We start from the raw sequence: 22,958 nt of genomic DNA, 5'->3' as shown, positions 1-22,958 counted from the left end.
GCCATACAACACAATACAATACAATGATTCCTTTATGCCCGATCCTCTGTCTGCTTGTATCAGGTATAAGTTTTCATTGTTAAAATGCAAAATATTTAGAGGGTTTCCTGATTTCCCTGGTGTGGACTATCTGATGTCATGAGAGAGGACTTTTTTACTTGAACATGCATATGGTAACAGACTAGTGTGAGTTCTCTTTTGTACTATAAGTGATATTTCTGTAATGTACATTCAGAATATTTAAACGATTTCAATCTACAGTAACTCAGTGGCGTAACGAAACTTGAAAAAATACATGGGGGGGTCCCTCCTAGCGGCACAGCCCACCACCTTCTACTTTGCCTCACCACCCATAAATCTGGTATATTTTGATTTGAAACCTCCAACATTTAATGAAATGCCTCTATATTGTCTAGTTCAATGTTTTAATATGAAAGTGGGAAACACTCTTAATATATAAACTGCGCCATTTGTAACATTATTGTCAAGAGCAGATTATTTAACTGAGAAAACAATCAGAACAATGCCAAGGAGTGGTCCTATTGTCCAAGGAACTGCCTATCGCTGAAGAACAAAGAACAGCTATTTTGATAGACAATAACCTGAAACTTTGAAAGACAAACCCAAACTTGCAATTTCACAGACTTGACTGACAATATAAATGAGGAGTACACAAGCTATAACTCAGTATACTGCAAGCTCCAAGAGAGATAAACTAGTGAATTATCTGCATGCCACACACTTGCTATTGTCAAGGGTGTACATGAAAATAACGTGAATTGAAGAAGCAATTTTAATTTCTACCATCATGCCTGCATTAGTAAACAGGACAAAAACAGGCAGGCAAACGAGGCTGGTGATGAAAACTGCTTGGATGCTTCAGAACATTGTTGCAGATGTTTGAATTTATCATTTCTGTAGTGTAAACAATGCTAATTGCAAGATTTAAGGCACACGTTTTACAGACCATATCAGCAAGTAGTTGTTAAAGCAAAGGAAAAAGTGCAAATACTTTCAAAGTGCAAAATAATACAATCAACAGTGCAGCAATATACAAAAATCGAGCATGGCTTGTAAAACAATCCATCTTTCTTCTTGCATCAAGGAATAGATGCAAGAAGGTGAGTATTCAAGGGAAAGATACAAAACAAGAAGTAGCAGAAGGGATGGGACTGGGAGGTAATCACTCAACAGGAGTTAAAGGGATAGCTGCAAGAAAGCCTGAACCAAATGGAAGGCTGCAAGGAGGCAGGAGCTAAAGGGACAGAGCCAAGAAGACAGGAGATAAGAGGCTGAAGCTATCTTGAATGTATTATATTGTTATATTTATAGAGGGCTTACTACCCCTATGTGAAGCATTAAATCGCTTACCGCTTGCCTACATGAGTAGCAAGCTATACTATGTGTAGGGTGTGTGGTTCGAAGGGTGTTGTATTTGTTTTGATGCTCTGTGGGAAGTGTTTCCATGTTGTGTTTGAGGACCACTGAGTCGGGTGTGTGCAGTTTATTGTACAATATAGCACAGTGCTAAGCAATCTGACGGATTAGGTGTGAGAGATATGCACGCTATTTTGGTTTTCATCGCTCTGCAGGTCCATTTATGCTATTTCTATTGTTCATAATCCCACTTTGATGGTTACAGCACTGAGTCGTCAATTCTGAGATGCTGTGTCTACTGTTTAAAGTTAATGGTTCTGAGCAGGAATAGATTAAAGAGTATGGATTTGTGGAGATCTCTGCTGGAATGGACTTTGTTAAAAACATCCCATATCTCATTGCCATTGTGAGGTGCCAAGAAGTAGTCGCCAGTGGTAGTATGTAGGTAGTTGGATCAGAACAGAATTGTCTCTGTGCTGTGCTGCATCACATGTCTGCAGCAGGTTCAGCTGACTGCCCCTGAGATTACTCAAAGGGAGGATGAATGAGGAGGGTGTGAGCGCTGTACTGCGCAAGATGCGTGAGTTCAAGATGAGTGTGTAAGTGATGCCTTGAGGAGGTATATACATTTTTGGTGCAAATACCCATCCACATATAGGTTAGTATATAGTGATTTGCGACAAAAACATGGCTGTTTGCTTGTAATGCTTGAAATGGAAATATAAAAGTGTGAGTACTCTATCATCTGGCGAACCTGTTTCAACTGAGAAGTGCTGGCAATGTCCCATTAAAAGTAATGCACAAGTGCTGAGAAGTGCAGGTAATCTCTCAATAAATGTAGTGCATCAGTGCTGAGAAGTGCAGGTACTCTCCCTGTCAAATTTTAGAAGTGCAGGAACTCAGTACCAGACTTCACCTGCCCATTTTAAGCACTGGTTGCATGGGACAGCCTGTGGACCACCTATAGTACACCCCCTTGACACAAAGTATCACAAAGTGCAAGTTGTTCTTAACACTACCTTCTTGAGAAATTTCTGGATTACAAACTGTAGGAAAAAAACGAAGATAGCTCAGACTTTCTAATAGAAAATAAGCTTCCCTCTTTAATACTTTGCAGGTAGGAGACACATTGATGGAATTAGAAACTCTTTAATGTGAAATGAAATGAAATGAAAAAAGTACTTGATTAAGCGCACTGCCGCCCAGCGGCTTCCTGGCGCTTGGGACTTGACCAGACTCACAGAGGGGACCCAGGGAGACTAGCAGGGAAACGCCTGTGAGAACAAGAAAGTTTTGAGAGCTTTACGGAAATGGGTATAGATGGGGATAGAACGAATGGAAAGAGGGAGACTGTTCCAGAACCGGGGGGCCAGAACCGAAAATCGGGTGCCCCCTGTTCTGGATTTGCGGAAGCGGGGGACATGCAGAAGGAAGAGGAGCGGAGAGTGCGGCTGGGGGCGTGAGGAGTGATGAGAGATCCGATAAAGAGAGGAGCTGAGCGGGTGTGCGCCCGAAAGGCCAAACATGCCAATTTGAAAAAAGATCTAAGGCGCACAGGGAGCCAATGAAGGGACTTGAGTGCAGGGGTAATGTGAGAAGATTTGGGGAGACGGAGAAAGGGCGGGCTGCCAGATTATGAATGGCCTGAAGGCGGCGGGTTTCATAAGCGGGTATGCCCACGTACAGGCCATTCCCATAGTCAAGGTGGGAGGTGATAAGAGCCATGACGATGGTTTTGAGGGCGTCCGCAGAGAAAAACCGGGAAATCTTACGGATGAGCCGGAGGGACAAAAAACAAGAGGACACGACGCAGCTAATTTGGGCATGCATGGACAGGTCATGACTGATCTTGATGCCCAGAGTCCGAACAGAGGAAACCGGTGAAGGGGGGGAACCGAAGGAAGGGGGCCAGTGAACCGGGGACCAAGGGTTTGATGGACCACCCGTGAGGACAAGCTCCGTCTTGTCCGGATTGAGCTTCAAGTGATTGATGCTCATCCACTCGGATATAAAAACTAAGGTGGAACAGAACTTAGGGAGGGAATCAGAAGGGGAGGAGAGATCGAAGACGAGCTGGAGGTCATCCGCGTAGTTATACACAGAGACCCCCAGCTGGAGAAGAGAGATGATAAGAGGGTGGATATAAAGATTGAAAAGAAGTGGGGAAAGGGAAGAGCCTTGGGGGACCCCACAGGTAGTCAAGCGAGGGGGAGCGGAGAAACCTGAGAGGTGGGCCGCTTGGGACCTACCTTGAAGAAAGGACGCAAGCCAAGAGAAGGCGGCGCCCCGAATGCCCGCTGCGCTGACACGGTCGAGAAGGATAGAATGGTCGACCCTGTCAAACGCAGCGGACAAATCGAGGAGGACCAGGGCTTGGGGGAGGTTGATGTCAGCTTTCCCCTTGAGTTCGTCCAGGACCGCGAGGACCACTGTCTCCGTGGAGTGGCCTGGGCGAAAACCCGCCTGATGGGAGGCCAGGAGGTGGTTCTCCTCGATGTAGGTGGACAGACAAGATGTGACGTAGCTTTCAAGGATCTTACCCAGATAAGGGAGAAGAGAGATAGGCCTAAAATTAGAAAGAAGAGAGGGATCCAGACCAGTTTTTTTAAGAATGGGAAGAACTATAGCAGATTTGAAAGATGAAGGGACGGAACCCAGAGCCAGAGAAGCGTTAAGAAGGGCGAGAGGAGGAGCGGGGCAGCTAGTGAAGAGAGTTCTAAGAATCCGTGCAGGAGCACAGTCCACAGGAGAACCAGACTTGACTTTTACAAGCAGGTTAAGGAATAGCTCCAGAGAGATAGGTGGAAAATGATCCAGAGAGGGGGAGGGCAAGGGGAGGGAGCAGGAGAAAGCAGGTTGAAGCACAGTGGGGATATTTGCCTTTATGTTGGCGATCTTATCAATAAAATAGTCATTAAGTGAGGAGCAAAGGATCTGAGATGGGACGAGACTAGTGCTGGTGCGGGCAGAGGTAGCAAGATTATGAACCAAAGAAAAGATTTCTCGAGATTTATGGGCAGAGAGGGCAACTCTCTCGGCGAAGTATTTAGTTTTAGCCGCGAGGATCGCTCTTTTATAATCATTGAGGAGGAGTCTGTATTTGGCGCGGAGAGTGGGACAGTAGTTCCGTCTCCAATGACGTTCCGACCGCCTGAGATCGAGTTTAAGAGTTTTAAGCTCAATGGTGAACCATTTGTGCGCGTCATAGGGGCGGACGGCTTTGACCTTCTTGAGCGGGGCAGCCTGATCGCAGGAAGAAGAGAGCCAGATACTAATAGCGTCTGCCTGAGAATCCAAAGAGAGATCGGTAAGATCAGGAGCTGAGGAAGCCAAGGAGAGCAAAAGAGAGTTAAGGTCAGTCTGATTCCAACTACGAGCCAGAATATTTTTGGGAAGAGGGGGCTTGTCGGCCGAACCCAAGTGAATGGAAAATAATAGAGTGGTCCGACCAGACACAAGGGAGTATAGAGGGGGATGAGACGTCGCAGCGTGATGACCAGATTTGGTCCAGGATATGACCCTGGACATGGGTGGGAGCCGAGACATGGGATGAGAAGTTCAAACACTAAAGGGTAGCAGAAAAGTCTTTAGAAGACTGATCTTCCCTGGGGTCACCCGGCCAAAAGTTGAAGTCGCCAAGCAGGAGAACCGAAGAGTTATTGACCACCAACATGGCCAAAAGATCCTGTAGAGTAGCTACATATGAAGGCATGGCTTGCGGGGGACGATACATAAGGACTACGGTGAGAGGTACGGAAAGATTGAGTGATCGGGCCACCAAGTAGTCCACGTTAGGTATGGGGGGGCGAGCAAGAAGTTGGAATTTCAGAGTAGAACGGATAATCATCGCCACACCTCCCCCAACGTTGCCATCCGGGCGGTCTGCTCGGAGGGCGTAATAGGTATCGGGGAGAATGGCCAGGAGATCCGGAAGGGAATCAGTGGAGAACCAGGTCTCAGTGAGAAATAGAAAGTCTGGGGAGTCTGTGTTCAGAAGATTGAAGAGTTCTGTCCGATGTTTGGCAGCAGAGCGGGTGTTAAGCAAATAGGAGGAAGCTGCCAAAGGGACAGGAGAAGAGCGAGTGACAGGAGAGGGATCAGAAGGAGGAGAGGTAGGGCTGTGGGTGACAGGGAACAGACGGGGAGGGTGGGGGGCAAGAATACCAAGAGAATCAAGACGATGCAATAAAGAAGGGGGAGGAAGGGAGGTAGCAAGATGTGCAGAGAGTTGAGCTGAAGTGTAAACCAGAGGAAGGACAGAGCCTGTGGCCCCTGGTCCCGGCCCGTCGCGGACGGGTGCAGACGGGCTTGACTTAGGCGCAACTTCGGCGCGCCTTCGTCGGGCCCACTGCGCTCGTCCGCTGCGCTGCCGGGACCGCGTAACCAAGATATAGGGACACATAGGGGAGGAGGGCCGGGGGTGTGACAGGGGGTGGAGGGGCCAAAAGACTGCAGCACTGACCCCAGAGCCGCCCAAGATGGTGGACTCGCCCGTCCCTGCTCCGAAAACCAGACCGGCAAGGAGGGGACGATCAGCGGGAGGCGCTCTGGGGCACGTGCAGGTGAGGGGGCAGCTAAAAGTATTACAGTGCGCAATATCCGATGCGCGACCAGGATACACAAAGTCCGTCGACCTTAAGGTCTGTGCAGGCTAAAATGGTGCGTTGCTCCCGGAGACGCCTCGGGAGATCTGTGGTAAAAGTCAAGGTAGGCGCGGGATCCACCGGGCGCCTGAAATGCTTGCTAGGGGGGGAGGGGCCAAAAGACTGCAGCGCTGACCCCAGAGCCGCCCAAGATGGTGGACTCGCCCGTCCCTGCTCCGAAAACCAGACCGGCAAGGAGGGGACGATCAGCGGGAGGCGCTCTGGGGCGCGTGCAGGTGAGGGGGCAGCTAAAAGTATTACAGTGCGCAATATCTGATGCGCGACCAGGATACACAAAGTTCGTCGACCTTAAGGTCTGTGCAGGCTAAAATGGTGCGTTGCTCCCGGAGACGCCTCGGGAGATCTGTGGTAAAAGTCAAGGTCAATGTCTCATTAAAAGCTAAAATAATGGCGAATGGAGGACAAAAGCACACAGCGTGATTCAGGCTGACCCTCTCTATCTCGAGGGTACCATGAGTGAGGCAGCTCTGAAGGGGGGTGGGGCCAAAAGACTGCAGCGCTGACCCCAGAGCCGCCCAAGATGGTGGACTCGTCCGTCCCTGCTCCGTAAACCAGACCGGCAAGGAGGGGACGATCAGCGGGAGGCGCTCTGGGGCGCGTGCAGGTCAGGGGGCAGCTAAAAGTATTACAGTGCGCAATATCCGATGCGCGACCAGGATACACAAAGTTCGTCGACCTGAAGGTCTGCGCAGGCTAAAATGGTGCGTTGCTCCCGGAGACGCCTCGGGAGATCTGTGGTAAAAGTCAAGGTAGGCGCGGGATCCGCCGGGCGCCTGAAATGCTTGCCAGGGGGGGAGGGGCCAAAAGACTGCAGCGCTGACCCCAGAGCCGCCCAAGATGGTGGACTCGCCCGTCCCTGCTCCGAAAACCAGACCGGCAAGGAGGGGACGATCAGCGGGAGGCGCTCTGGGGCGCGTGCAGGTGAGGGGGCAGCTAAAAGTATTACAGTGCGCAATATCCGATGCGCGACCAGGATACACAAAGTTTGTCGACCTTAAGGTCTGTGCAGGCTAAAATGGTGCGTTGCTCCCGGAGACGCCTCTGGAGATCTGTGGTAAAAGTCAAGGTAGGCGCGGGATCCACCAGGCGCCTGAAATGCTTTCCAGGGGGGGAGGGGCCAAAAGACTGCAGCGCTGACCCCAGAGCCGCCCAAGATGGTGGACTCGCCCGTCCCTGCTCCGAAAACCAGACCGGCAAGGAGGGGACTATCAGCGGGAGGCGCTCTGGGGCGCGTGCAGGTGAGGGGGCAGCTAAAAGTATTACAGTGCGCAATATCCGATGCGTGACCAGGATACACAAAGTTCGTCGACCTTAAGGTCTGTGCAGGCTAAAATGGTGCGTTGCTCCCGGAGACGCCTCGGGAGATCTGTGGTAAAAGTCAAGGTCAATGTCTCATTAAAAGCTAAAATAATGGCGAATGGAGGACAAAAGCACACAGCGTGATTCAGGCTGACCCTCTCTATCTCGAGGGTACCATGAGTGAGGCAGCTCTGAAACCCACACATCACTGTCAACCCCCAGCAGCTCCACCGAAGTGATTGTCATCATTAATGTCAACTGTTGATAAAAATGCCAGGAGTGCATTTCAAAATCAAGGAAGCCAGGCAGTATTGTGTTCCATCATTACCACATAATAGACTTCAGGATTCCAGGCCACTGTGCTAGGATGACATTATTTACATTCTGTTACCCACTGCAGGAGTTCCCAAGTTCATTCAACATATTTTTCATGAGTTTTGTGGTAAATAACATAGGAGACAGGCATTATTACCTCCCATGTGAATGAATAATATGTTTTAAAAATACATGCATTTGATTAAAATGTAGGCTTTGTTATGCTACTCATGTTGTTGTACCATTCTTGTTGACATAAAGAGAGAATATTTGCTATTTTGACACTAGGCAGTCAACGGAAAAGGAGGTTGTTGCAATCATGTGTGGTGCTTCTGACTACTACTAATTTCTCTTACATGTTGGTGTAGTGTAGTGCTCATTAAAAGAAATGCCTGACTGCCCACTATGCATCGCACAAACCCACAAACCACAAGCTCGCATTTGAAAAATGCTTTGTGGGTTCAACCAGCTCCCAATTTTGTGAATTTCGGCCAATTCAGAATTTGGCCATCTTAATTTACCTAGAGATGAATGGATGAAATATATTTCTAGATGTTTTGTTTGTTTCTGCAGCATGATACTCTTTCAGTAAGGTAATTTTTCATGTTAAGGAAATGGGGCGTGAGCACACTTGTAATGCAAAGAGAAATGGAAATGTATTTTCCATGATGGGCCTAGCCGTGCCAGCACACATGGTAACTATGATACAAAAACAGAGCTCCTTCTCCTGATTTTATACCTTATGGATGGTGTGCAGATCCCAACCGGGACGTTCACCTTAGTGAAAGAGATTTGCAGTGTTGTCTGGGTTACCAAATTTCCAACTAAATATATCAGACCCAACAGTATCATGAAAAACTACATATACACAAGTAAACTTAATTAAAAATTGTCATTCATTTATTTGTAAAGTTTAAAATTCATAGTACCACAATTCTGTTATAAAAAGCAACAAGAAATATACATTCACTTTTTGCAAAAAGAATTTTTTAACACTCTCTAAAAGAATTTTCCTTTAGGTTAAAAATTGCTTATACAGCAATGTTATCCACAAACATATTAAAGCATCATAATTGTAGAACAATAGATTTATAGGAACAAACTGTCGACGCGGCGTTTCGGTGCCTCTTTTAATCTTGCACCTTCTTCAGGACTCGTTCCCTGATTTGTCACATCTATAAAAACATATATCATAATACATCTCATTAGGTCCCATTTTTTCAACATCAATTACAATTTCATTGCTAAACATAATCAATTATTCCCTAATATTTGGTAACCCCTACATTTCGCAATGCAAAGTTTACAAAATCTTTCACAAGCATTACTAACTGTCTTTATTCCCATGTATTTTAGACAGATTGCCTAATGGGCAGGCCAGTGCCATAGTGATGTGACCTGGATACTTATGGGGTGTTTTGTTACATTAACACTAGGGACTGACTGAGTTTTCTTTACTTTACTGTACAGTTCCGCCCACAGAGATTTCTCAACTTACCCAGGTTGTTTTCCCTGGATCTATTTTCTCAATTTTTATGAGTCCGTTTACATCTGCTCATGTTTTTTTCTTTTTTTATCTTCTGTTCTAAGAAAAAAGAACCTCACATGGTAACTATGACCATCATGTTCACAGATGGCCCGAGGGATATCTTAAGGTTTTTGGGGGCCCTGGGCCAAGCATATTTTGGGGGCCCCTGTTAGGAACAGTTTTAAATTCATGATCCAGTTTCAGCTCTTTCATGTTCTCGTTGGCCATGTCAGAGACAGTGCACAGGCACACTGGTCCAAATTCAAATTATGTTCACATGTAACATTTAGGGATAGGGGATGTGTGTTTTTAATACAGTAACACAGCAGCATCTCACTAATATTAACTCCAAATAATCTCTGTGACACAGACATTTCTCATATGTGAGGTACTAATTTGAGCTTAAAGAAACTTTTTGTATGGCTGTTGCATGTAAAAAAACACAACATTTCTCTACAAAATGTCTGTAATAGACACTCACATATAACCCAAATTGAAAATAAAGCAAGCAAGTGGTTGCCGAACGTCATCTCTGCAAAACATAATCACTTCAAATATTGTCTAATTTTCACACGGTTACAGAAAAAAACAGGAATGGGGGCATGCGTAATTGACTTTGAATGTCTGGATGCGAAACACGATTGGGTATTTTTAGCAAAATGAAAAATGAACATTGCCATATCAACAGAACACCACACCGCTCCTCCAGAGGAAGCATGCGATCATAGAAAACAATTTAGACTTGTCAATTGTCCGCTTTCATAGTTTCCACCAGGGTGCAATGGAATTGTTGCCTAAAATCCTTAAGAATGGCTGCAGCAGGTGCATAAGTTGTCATTTACCAGGTTTTTATTTAGGTATGCGTCCCACCCCTCTCCCCCTTGCAGCTACTGGAGTGTTACCCACCCTGTAATAAAAAATCATCAATAAGTAAAACAATGCCCTCGCAGGGCCGCAGGGTCGCATTCAACAATATTTCACGTAGGGACTAAAAAGCTTATTATAATGTGTTGCTTAAACCTCGCAACAGTACCAAGCAACCTTGCCTGGGGCCCTGAGTAAAAGCAGCCCCGAATGCAGAGAAGTGAAGAAAGAACGTAGCTGTACTTGGTTTCTCTTTTGTAAATAATCTTATTTGTCACTGGATCTACACAGGTAGTGAAGGTGTGTGGCTTCTCAGATGACTCGACAGATTACCTTTTTGATTGAAAGCTTTATAACATACAGAGCATTTATATGGTTTCTCTCCACTGTGAATCCTCTGATGTATCATCACTTTTCTCTTTGTAATAAAAGCTTTGTCACATTCAGAACATTTATATGGTTTCTCTCCAGTGTGAATCCTCTGATGTATCATCAGTGTTCTCTTTGTAATAAAAGCCTTGTCACATTCAGAACATTTATATGGTTTCTCCCCTGTGTGGATTTTCTGATGAACTGAAAGGTGACTCTTTCGCTTGAAAGTCTTGTCACATTCGGTACATTTATATGGTTTCTCCCCTGTGTGGATTTTCTGATGAACTGAAAGATGACTCTTTCGCTTGAAAGCCTTGTCACATTCGGTACATTTATATGGTGTCTCCCCTGTGTGGATTCTTCGATGTACGTAAAGATTTGCATTTAGCTTGAAAGCCATATCACATTCAGAACATTTATAAGGTTTCACACCAGTGTGAGTTCTCTGATGTATGGTCAGCCTTTTCTTATCAATGTATGACTTGTCACATTCAGAACATTTGTAGGGTTTCTCTCCAGTGTGATATCTCTGGTGCACTAATAGTTCAGCCTTCAGAATGAAAGCCTTGCCACATTCAGAGCATTTATAAGGTTTCTCTCCCTTGTGAATTCTCTGGTGTAATGACAATATATATTTTTCTTTGAAAGCCTTGTCACAGTCAGTACACTTATACGGTTTCTCTCCCGTGTGAGACAAGTGATGTATTTTTAACTGTCCTTTTGTAGTGAAAGCCTTCTCACATTCAGAACATCCATAAGGTTTTATCCCAGTGTGAACTCTCTGATGTATTATCAGCTGGGCCTTTGTACTGAAAGCCTTCTCACATTCAGAACATTTATATGATTTCTCACCGGTGTGAGTTTTCTGGTGACTGGTTAGTCCACCTATTCCAGTAAAAGATTTTTGACATTCGAAACATTTATATGGTTTCTCGCCAGTGTGTGTTCTCTGGTGAAGGGTTAGATTACCTCTTATGGTAAAAGCTTTTTGACATTCAGAACATTTATATGGTTTCTCGCCAGTGTGAATTCTCTCATGAACTGTTAAATCACTCTTTTGTGCGAAAGCCTTATTACACTCAGAACATCTATATCGTTTTTCCCCCATGAGAATTCTCTCATGTGATGACGATTTACTCTTTTGCTTGAAAGTCTTGGCACATTTAGAACATTTATATGGTTTCTTTCCAGTGTGATTTGTGTGAGGTATTACTAGTCCATCTTTTTGACTGAAAATCTTTTTGCATTCAGAGCATTCACATGGTTTCTCATCAGTATGAGTTTGTTGATCTATCAGCAGCTGTGCCTTTGTAATGAACATCTGGCCACATTCAGTGCATTTATAAGGTCTTGGTTCAGTGTAGCCTGACATTTGTCCAATGAGAGCCATTTGTGATACAGCCTTTACCTTTGAGACATTGAAATGTTTTTTTTCAGTATGGTTTTGTTTGCCTGCCATCAAATGGCTTTTTCTAATAAAAGTCTTGGTAAACACTGCCGATTTATTTTGTCTTAATATGCTGACATCTCCTTGATGTGTTTCCAGATGGGTCTCCTTGATGTTTTTCCAGATGGGTATTTATATAGAAATCTCTGTTACATTTAGTGCATTTGTGCACCTCCCCCATTTGAACACATTATGTTTAAATAATTACATAGTTGTAATAAAATTGTAGAGACACTGAGTAAATGCATGTAGCTTCTCCTGTGTCTGTCCAGGTTAGTACTTTCAAGTTAGGTACATTTTACTAACACATATAAATGAAAAATAACCTCTCTACATTCTAAATTATTGGTACTAATATTACAACTGCAAAGCTGTGTACTTCAATGAAGTGCACCTTTCTCTTTGCCATGACACATTAAGTAAATAATTTCTACTTATAGTCCCACTGTGTACAGATGCTCAGCTAAGTTAACACTGTGGAGGCATAATTTCTGCATTCTAACTCTCCCCTATTTCCTTTCCCGGTGGTATAAAGTCAATATTATGGCATTAGCTGGCACATTTGATTTGTTAGAAGATAGCCATTTCTGTTCTCCTATTCAGTGTTTATTTACATGGCAATGCTCGTGCTAGCCTCTCACTAGGGGATATTCTGATGTGTTGCTAGAGTTGCCTGTTACCCAGAAGACAGCAATAAGTAGATGTGTCCGTGGCTGGTGTCCAGTGTAAATGTATACATTTTCTGTTGTTATTCAAGCTACTTTAGCCTGGAAAGATTTATTACATTCTAAACATTTCTGTGGACTTTCTCCTTTGTAGGTCACTTGATTGATTAGAGTTCCTTGTAATGTTAATATGTAGACATACTCAAGAGATACTATTTTACTCCTTTGTACTGAGGTACTATGTCCCATTCATCATTCTACTGGGGTCTGCTACCAATTCAGCACAGAAAAAGGCTGTGTGTCTAAGGATCGCACAGCGGTAACAATTGTAGAGCTTCTTTAGTGGAAATAAATCTCTGAAAACTGTTCCGTACTTTTCAGGTGGTTAGTGTCTCAAAAGTTGAATTGCAATTCCTGGTGTCCATGATATTCCTCTGACTATTGCTTTTATTCTTGATGTCTTTCAGTAAAAGGACAAAAATAATATCTAAGCATTAGCATTTCATGAGCCCAAAAAAACAAATATCAGAATTTAAAAAATCTATTTGTTTTCTTATATGGAAATTAAGTAACAAAAGCCAGGTACACAATTGTACATTAGCATAGAAGTGGTATAAACATAATCTAATGACCATAGTATGTTATTCATGTATGAACCAAAACACTTGCAACCTTGTAACCAGAGCGCCTTGTTAGTCATTCATTAACAATGTTCACATCACAAATTATAATGGACACTGAGAAATCTGCAATCCAAAGACCAAATACATGACAACAAACATAGGTAAAAGTGGCAAACATGACTCTGCTGACAACATGGATTAAAACAAAAACCTGGAAGTGTAATCCAATGATTACATCATGAATTGACGCTGACATAAAGACATCTATCATTAATGGTAATATCCACAGCATGTATCGGGCTAAATAAGAAAGCTTCTAAGACATTTATTTACTTAGTTCAGTTATTTGAGGAGCACGGCAATACCAATTACAGTTTTCTGGTGCAAAAGGAGAGGAAGCTGCGGCCAGAGGTTAAGGTTTTATTGAACAAATAGCCACATTTTCAAAAGCTTTGTATAAACAAGGTTATCAGTAGGGGTGGGCGGAACTTGCGGAGCTCTAATCTGCACAGTTATCTAAAATCTCAGTGGAATTCGCCGAGTTTGTATATGGTACCGAGTGCAAACTGGACCAAAGAAGGATATGTCCAGCTCCAGCACAGGGTGCACCTGCAGGATCGTGTACTGTTGCACTGCAATAAGTACGTGTGCAGCAATGTGGTGCAGGTGCACCATCAAGTTCTCGGCTTGCACTATGTGAATGAAAGTAGTGTACATGAATGGCACCAGGAGCACGTGCACTATCAAGTACTTGCTTGTACTGGACTGAACAAATGCCTGGCACCGGTGCACGTGCAGCATCAGGTACTTCATTGGCACCAAACACACGCCTGACATCAGTGCATGTGCAGCAGTGCTCGCATAGCACTCTAAGGGAATGGCAGCAGTTCAGCTCCTTCCCAGTCCTAGTTGTTTTTGACCGGTGAGTGTAGCAGTCTGTATGAGCCGCTGGGATTTCTTTCTTTCTGTGCGACACCCGAGTGCAGTGATGCCCAGCAAGCTACCCTACACCCAGAGCAGGGTGAAGCAGAGTAGGGGACGGGTGTCGGCCGGTACTGTGTTCCTCCTTCGCAGTTGACATGGTGCGGGTTATGGAGTGACTCCTCTACTCTGGTGGTGCTTCATCCAGGCAGCGCCCACAAGGAGGAAGAGAAAGTGAGCAGGTTACGGGGTAAAGTGGAAGCCAACTGCAGTCCGGAGGCATAGCCAGAGCGTCTCAATGGTGACCACACGCCAGGCAACCCTTTTGTCTCCCCGAAAGGGACACAGTATCCTTCATTTTCTTGAGCGTGCGCTGATATTCTCAGCCACACCAGTGGTTGGCGGAGTTTTACCGAACTCCGTGCTCCAAGCAGAGAGGGCAAAATGTTTAGTTTTTTAATTTGTCAAAAACCTTTATTGAGAATGAATGGCACTTCAAGTTACAGTGTATGCAGGCAGAAGGTCCGCAATCGAAGAGGAGGACTACATTTGTTACATATATTATATGAACCATCATATATAGGAAGCCCATTGCATTACACAGAAAGAGAAATGCTGAGGTGAGATGGAAGAAGACGGAAGGGACCTGAAGAGTGTGTGGGTGGGGAAGCAGCACCTCACGAGCCAACTTCGGCAGCCACGGCGGGCGGGCGGGGAGCGTGGGAGAGGTCGCAAAGGGCAGGGCGCCTTTGCGCTGGAGATAAGAGACAGGCACTAAGTCCCATAAGATTGAGGGGAAACTCTTAAGATCTCTCTCTTCCCTAAATACTGCCTGCTCTCTGGCCGCCTGCAGGCTCGACTTTGGTCTAAGGAGCAGTTGGGTACAGGGACTATGTGCCCTAGTAAGATGGGTGGCCTGTCTTGCAAGAGCGGAAGTTGGGACATTGAGAGCTCTCCTTAAAAGTGAATTATTGGGTAATTTCAAGGAGTTTTCTCAACTTGTTCGTAATTTTAGAAAAGCCGTAACTCTTTTAAAATTAGATGAAACTACTCTTTTTGTGTATTCCCCTCTACAGTTAAAACTTGTTTTAAAAGCAGCCTCTTGGGACCTTTGCTTTCAATCGGATAAAAAGTTAATTCGTGGAAAAAGGAATGTAGATATCCTTTTTGACACCTATCTGATGAAGCATCCACAACCTTATGTGCGATGGTCCCTTCCACACGGTATTCGTAGATTTTGGTTCCTGCTACGCTACGACTTAATACCCCTAAATCTCTTGCTATCTAAATGGTATGGTTCCACCTCTTTGTGTAATCTATGTAATTTGAATATTCAGGACTGTATGCATGTTTTACTGATCTGCCCGGCGCTATGTAAATTGCGCTCTAGATGGATAAAAGTCATTTGTCTCCGTCTCGGCATTGTTACTTTGAATGACTTTCTTCATGCACTTTATCGTCCCCCCAATGAAATGTTCTGCTTCCACATTTTTAATTTTTTTAAAGGCTTTTTAGCTATTTATTAATAATCCATGGAGATGCTTTTTGACTTGCCAATTTTCTACAGTTCTGGTGTGTATGTCAGTTTGTATTTAATCTTGGTATCTTTAGGGCAGACATTGTTTGTATATGTATTGTATTGTTTGTATTTCTGTATATTTTATGTGGCCCTCTGCTGAGAGCCAAAACATAATAAATAAAATTGAATTGGAAGTCCCAGAATTCGGACAGAAGTGTCTGACAGCGCAAAGCGTCCTCGAGCCAAGCGCTAACCTAGGGCACAGATCTTCGACCCTAGCATATGGAGACCCTGCGCCGTGCGAAAACGAGAAGCATTGCAGTCGGCCGACGAGTAGCGTCTTGCAGAATTTCACAAAGCCTAGGAGACAAAGCAGTGGGTCCGGTGTGACAGGCATAGAGGTAATGTCAGTGATAGCGACGCACACATCGCACCAGTATGCTGAGACCTTGGGGCACAGCCAGGAGAGGTGGGAGAAGTCTGCCGCAGGAGCAGAGCATCGCACACATCTGTCGCTGGGGGGTGAGACCCATTTTGTGCAGCTCAGCGGGAGAGCGGTATAGTCTATGTAAGTATTTAAAATGCATAAGGCGCAGGCGGTAGTTTAGGGATAAGCGTTTGGTCTGATTGCAGAAGTACAGCAGACCTCCTGAGAGAGATCGCCCCAAAGGTCTTCACTCCATGCCGCACAAGCCTGGTCAGTGGAGATGGAAGAGTCCGCAAGCGCGAGGGCGTAATTCTTGATTACCTGCTTGTGGGGAAGGGGGATGTGTAGATAAAGTTGAGGACAGCCATCGGGGGGGGGGGGCTGAGGAAACGTGGGATGAAGCTCCCTGCAGAGAGCTCTGAATTGATAATAAAGCAGAGTCTCCATGGGGACGGACTCTGGTGTGAGAGAAAAGAAAGTGTTGCTAGGGTAGAGGTCTGACACCGTGGAGAGTCCCAAGCGGGTCGCACATTTGACCATTCCGGCCGTCTGTAGAGGGGGGCATGTCGGGTTATGTGCAATGGGCATGGCATTTGCAGAGAGCATGCTAAAGCCAGAATATCTCCGGAGCCCATCCAAGGCCCAACGCAAAGTCTCCACTGTGTCGATCTCGCCGTGTGGGGGTATCGCTTGGGCAAAAAGAGTGGTCAGGAGCGGCCAGGGAACAGCAAGATCAGCCTCCACCACCAAGAGCGGTTGGAAAGCCGTCGGGTGTTTTCACGGCGTGTGACTGATGGACTAAGCTTACAAACATGAACAAATGAGGAGGATGGTTTATTGAAAAACATCTCCAAACGAGTACAAAATATAGTAAAGGACAAAAGATCACTCTATTACGAATAATTTGAAGAAATTAACAAAAAGTCAAGTCTGCTGATTGAAATAAGAAATCTCTAACAAAGACTGTGTTTGTGAATGTCCTAAATAAGAGAAAAGGAAGCATCGCATAACAAGTTTATAATATCTATCTTGTTAATAGGACTGAAAAGTGAACAAAGTGGTTGCGCAGCAATTGATAACACATTGGTGCATCACTATTATCTTTGGGGGATACCCTGTGTCCACACAAAAAAGAAGCAAACTTTTCTCTGTTGGTCCTGAGGAAGGTGGTACAAGCCCACCGAAACGCGCGTCGACCTGGCGTGGAAATTGACATTACAATCTGTGTTACCTCAGTCACAGAAAAAAGAGATTGTTCTGGATGAGAAGTGAAGTGTGTGTAAGTGTATGTATGAGTAGTATGTGAGTGTGTAGAGATGTGTGGCATTGAAGGGTGGTTTCTTTGATGTGTATATATAACTTGAAAAATATTTATTTGATGTTGTGTATTTTAATGTTTATAGGAAAGAACCAAAGGAGTTTAATGAATTTAAAAAGAAAAATATATAAAAAACGTAGAAAAAAGTATTTTGATATAATACAAAAAATCAATAAAATACTGAAAATACAAATATAGAAAGTGTTTTATTTGCTATGCTTTGAAGGGCTTTTTGAAAAGTATATGAACTATGTCACAAGATGAAAAATTATTTAGGCCATGAGGGAATTCTATTTTGTTGTATTGATGTTTTCCTCTGTATTCCCTGGCTTTAAGTATAAAAGAGGGGTTCCCTTACCCATGTTACAAGCCGTCGAGTGTAGCCAGAAGTGAAGGGAGCTGGCTTGGGCGCTGAGGGCGTATAGTTTGAAATCCGGGGCTCCCAGTCTGCCACGTGACAAAGGAAGAGTGAGTATATTATATGTGAATCAAGGTTGCCGACCGGCCGAGACAATGCTGATTATAAGTGAGTGGAGTCTGCGAAAAAAGTGAGCTGTGAGGGAGATGGATAAATACAAAAACTACGGGAGCACCACCATCTTGGCGATGGCTATGCGCCCCGCCGGAGACAGGGGCAGTCGTCGCCAGAGTTGGATCTTAGACTCCAGCCAGTCCACTGCGTGGCTGAAATTGGCCTTCCAGAGTTCGTCCACATCCCTGCTGACCCAAATGCCTAGGTATCTAGTAGGTCCCGACTCCAATGCAAATGGGTAATCAGGAGTGAAGGGGACAGTGGCGTCTGTGAGGGGTAAAAGAATGGACTTGCTCCAGTTAACCTGGATACAGATAGGATCCCGAAACGTACCACCTCGCTGACCATAGGTCTGAGATTCTCCAGGGGATTGCAGACATAGAGTGTGACGTCGCCTGCATACATGGAGACAACCAGAGCTCGAGGAGCGAAGCTGGGACCCCTCTGGGTGTGGTATTGTCTGAGCCCGGCAGCAAGGGGTTCCATGGCGATAATGAATAACATGGGTGAAAGCGGGCACCCCTGTCTTGTGCCCCTAGCGATGGGATTAGGCTCAGTGATCTGACCATTGATCCAAAGGCGGGCTGTGGGATGGGTGTAGAGAAGCTGAACTTTGCGCAGAAAAAACGGGCTAAAGCCTAAGCGAGGGAGTATGTAAAAAAGAAAGTGCCACTCTAGAGTATCTAAAGCTTTGGTGGCGTCCAAAAGGGCCGCCACAGCCAGAAGTGCGGGATTGATTTGATGAAGGACAGAAAAAATGGTCTGGCGATTATGTGACGTAGCGTGGCCGGGGATGAAGCCAGACTGGTCCGGGAGAGCAATTAGCGGTATGAGAGGGAGAAGGCGGGAGGCCAGCAATTTGACAAAGATCTTGTTATCAGTATTAATGAGAGACAGAGGACGATAATAGTCAGGAGAAGCTTTAGCAAGGCCTCGCGGAGCGAGGGAGGGAGGGAATTGGCCGCACTCAAATGATTTGTTGTACATAGCAGCGAGGTGCGGACCAGAAAGGCCGCAAAAGCCTTATAAAAGGACACTGGCAAGCTGTCAGAACCGGGGGACACAGCTGTATAGAGTTGGGAATAAAATGCGGTAAATTGAGCCACTACTTCCTCGGGAGAGGTAGTTCTGTCCGGATGTCCGTCCTGGAGCGCAGTAATATAAGAGGCTGCGTGGGGCTGTCGTAAGAGATTGGCCAGATCTTGCCAGGACAATCCCCCTCACTGAAGCGGCGAGCCTTCGCCTCTCCACCTAAGAAGGAGAACTCCCTATTGGCTTCATCATTGAAATCAGTGAGTTTATCCCGGAGCTTCGCAAAAGTGTCAGGGTTAGGATCAAGAGAATGCAAGTCCAAAGCCTTAATCTCCCCCTCCATCCTGTCAAGAGTGCCATGAATAGAGCATAGCACACTGAATTGCTTGGAGATGCATTCACCTCGGATCCCTACCTTAAAACCCTCCCAGGCCGTGGAAGAGGGGTCGTCAGAGCCTACATTGAGGTCAAAGTAGTTTGTGATTGCGTTTGAATCTCGTCACAAAATACCGAATCCCGGAGCGCATTGGGAGCAGCTGCCAAGAGAACATGCGCCGTGGGAAGTGAGGGAGTTGCACACAGAGGCGATCGGGAGCGTGGTCGGAAAGGGTGCGCGCCATGTGTTCCACCGAGGTAAGCCACGTAAAGGCATCCGTCGTAGTGATCAAGAGCGGGACCAGCAGCCCCAGGAGCCTGTCACGCATGTGCCCTTGAGTGCCACGGGGCAGGTGTGCCGCCACGCTTCGAACAGTGAGTTATCAGTGAGTATGGAGTGCAGAAGGCAGAAGAGAGGTTGCGCGCGGGTGGAGAGCATGTCAAGAGTGGCTGATAGTGTAATGTTGAAATCGCACCCCCCCCCCCACCCCCCACCCCCAAAAGGAGCGCGGCTAGACCCGGAGAAGAAATGTGCTGCCTAACCAGTGCGAAGAATTCAGGGTCATCGGAATTAGGAGCATATAGCATCGCGAGGATCAGTGGTTGGGCCAGGAGAGTGCAGCGCAGGATGACAAAGCACCCCTGGAGGTCTGGGATACCCCGTGAGAATAGTTGGAATAGAAGTGGATTTCACCCCAATGTCTAGAGAGAAGCTTGGAGGAGGTGGCGGGCAGCAGATGGGTCTCTTGAAGAAAACAAAGGTCAACCTTATACCTGATAAGGTGGGCATGTACCAGGCGGCCCTTGCGGTGGTTAGTGAGATTGCGGACTTTCCAAGACCAGAGAGTAGTGTCCGTCATTTCGCAGTGGCAGGTGGGTGAATGACGGATATGGACAGATGTGCAATGGGGACCTTGAGCAGAGGAAATGGGAAGTGCAGTGTAGAAACCAGAAATGGAAGCTAGCGGAGGTCATGGGAGAGAGGAGGTAAGGAGAAGGCCAGTACTGCAGGAGCGGTGAGTAGCCCCACGACCATAGCGAGCCCCAGGGCCCAATGGACAACGAGCAGGAGCGCAACAGTGGAGAGAAGGGAACACATGCAGTAACTGGGACAGAGTGGAACTCAGCTATGGAAGGCAGCATTACACCAGAAAGCACAGATTGCAAAGACACAATAGCAGAGGCAGGAGTCAGTCATTATCACTCAGGTTGCTGTCGACAACAGCCTGGGAGCAGGATTGAGAAGAGCATTGTGCCTGGTCAAATTTCTTCGCATAGGCCAATGCAGCCTTTGGCTCCGTGAAGATATGCACTTTGGAGCCCTGCGTGACACGTAGCTTGAGAATAAACAGACAATATCCCAACTGGTATTTAAGGGTGGGCGGACATTTCCGTTCCGCCCACGGAATGTGCAGAAATGTGCCCTTTCCGCCTTCCGCAAAGAAGGCGGAAAAATGGGGCAAATTTCCGCACACTCGGGGGCGGAACGGAAGTTGGCCACCCGCCTCCCGCCCGCAATATTACATTGTTTAAAAGACCAAAAAGAAGTTTAAAAACACTTACCTTATCACGGGGGCATCTTCCTGTTTTATCTCGGCTTCTTCTTGAAACTGCGCATGCGCGGGAGCCTGCGCATGCGTATTCCACAATCAGCACGAAAAGAACAGAATAAAATTGGCATATTCGTGTTGTTTGTAATTTAACTTTTATGTTGTGTTATATCACCGTGTATTGTCTGTGTAATACACTGTGTTTCTACTGCACTGTTTCACAAACACCTGTAAGTTTTGTTAGGACACTTTTCATTTTTATGGCTTGATGGCACCGATGATGAGAACAGGGCAACCCTGGTGAGTACCTGCCAGGTTCCCCGATGGTGGTGCGCCCGTGAGGTGCCATCTCGCTTTCACGCACATTTTTTCACATAGGCACAAAAGGGTGTGTGTTTTATGTTTCACAACTGTTGAATTAAGGGACTGTGGTTGATTTTAATAATTGGCACGGTTCTGATGTACCCCCTACCCCATAGACTTTAAAGAGGGGAGCTAGTTGTAATTTTGGTGCAACGTGTGGTACAGGACCTTAAAATAGTGCCTTTTGGGGACTAGGTCTTTGGTGTATAAATGACTTTATGAGTGGAGGGCGACCTATGTCCGTATTTTTCCCTCTGTGCTCCTTATTGTTTTTGATAGTTTGGAGGCACCTGAGTAGACAAGACTATGGTGGTGAGGTCTACAGGTGTGAAGTCTGCGGGCCCACGACGGGGCTGTCGGAGACAAGAGGGGTGTGCATTGCCCGGCAACACTGCTACGAAGACTGATGGAAGCCGGCCGCGGCTATTCCTAATCGTCTTGAGTGGCCCACTGGCCCGACAGTTGATCGGGAGGAGGCCCCCTGCTCAGAACTGAGGGGTTTATGCTGCAGCAGCGCCGGGCAGGCATGAGATGACAGCCCAGCACTAGGAAGCTGTGGCGGACTACCTGATCCTTGGGCAAACGCTGTAGGTTGCATGCTGGAAATGCAACCTGCAGTCTGGTCGGAGGTCCCAGAGAGCGAACTGCGAGGCAGAAGGTAGGCGGTGGGGGCTGGGAGTCCCGGTGCCGATCCCGGGGAGCCCTTGAAAGCGCGAGCCTGGTGGGGTGTGGCTGCTGATATAGTGAGGCGGCAGCTCATTTGGGGGCAGTTAGATGCTCCCTGGGTCTGAGTACGGTGCCCCTCGCTGTTTGGGAAGCAGAGAGCAGAGCCTTCAGTCTACAGTGCGCTGTATGAGCTAACGGGGCTCTGGCATCGTGGTGGTTGCGCTGTGGCGGCCCCGGCCTGACTGTGGTTGCCTGCCACCCCTTAACACACTTGGCAGACCCATGCGGCTTTCCATTGCCAGAGCACCTGAGGACTGTGGAGATGCTTGGAGGCAAGCATGAGGCGGTGTACATAGCCTGGGATGGGGGTGTACTAACACTGACCGCCACTGGACCGAGCTGCATTGGGCCTCAGTGGACGAGTGGAAAAGACTCTACCCTTGCTTGACGCTATCTGTGAACCTGAAGACAACATCCTTCTGGCAGAGTACTGTGGGTCAGTAATTGGAATTGTGCATGAAGGGTGAATTTGACAGTACCCAGATGGGCCCTGAACTTGGCCAACAACAGGGCCACCATGGGAAAAGATAAGACCACCAAGACTACACAATTCAACAAAATTGACAATGATACCCAGGTCGTTGCACCGGCGGGAAGCGCTGGTGAGGTGCATACTGACTCTGTCGAGCACTCAACTGTGACAGTCCCACCAAAGGAGCCCACATTATCTGACCTCATGGCAGCCACCCAGAGCACACGCACGAAGCTAGTTGCTAAAATAGACTCTGTGGCCATCGATGTCACCTTGCTCTGGGAGGACCTGCAGGGGTGGCGGACTGAGTGACCACTGCAGAGGGAGACGTGGCGGGCCAGCAGTCAGAGGTGGTGACTCTTCGCAAAATGGTATTTACCAACCGCCTGGAAGTCCGAGTCAAAGATGCAGAGGGCTGGTCTCAGAGGAACAACCTGCGCTTTGTGGGATTTCCTGAAAAGGCAGAAGAGCAGTCGGCGGAGCTGGTCCTCGGGGAGTGGATCAAAAAGATCAAGCACCCACAGACATCATCAACATTCTTCACAGTGGAACAAACACATAGGGCGCTG

The 22,958-nt window shown here is 46.5% G+C and overlaps 1 protein-coding gene across 1 annotated transcript in view; it reads right to left on the bottom strand.

The window, feature by feature from the left end:
* The window catches only part of LOC144773691 (uncharacterized), a 134,748-nt gene extending 121,696 nt beyond the window's left edge, over window positions 1-13,052 (bottom strand). Inside the window, 1 exon segment of the mRNA XM_078658840.1 lies at window positions 10,337-13,052. Within this exon segment, the coding sequence (XP_078514966.1) occupies window positions 10,337-11,878 (1,542 nt within the window). The 5' untranslated portion in view covers window positions 11,879-13,052.
* Window positions 13,053-22,958: the final 9,906 nt, after the last annotated feature.

Source organism: Lissotriton helveticus, chromosome 8, assembly GCF_964261635.1.
Source record: "Lissotriton helveticus chromosome 8, aLisHel1.1, whole genome shotgun sequence".
Taxonomy (NCBI): domain Eukaryota; kingdom Metazoa; phylum Chordata; class Amphibia; order Caudata; family Salamandridae; genus Lissotriton; species Lissotriton helveticus.
This window is presented reverse-complemented; position numbering and strand designations above follow the sequence as displayed.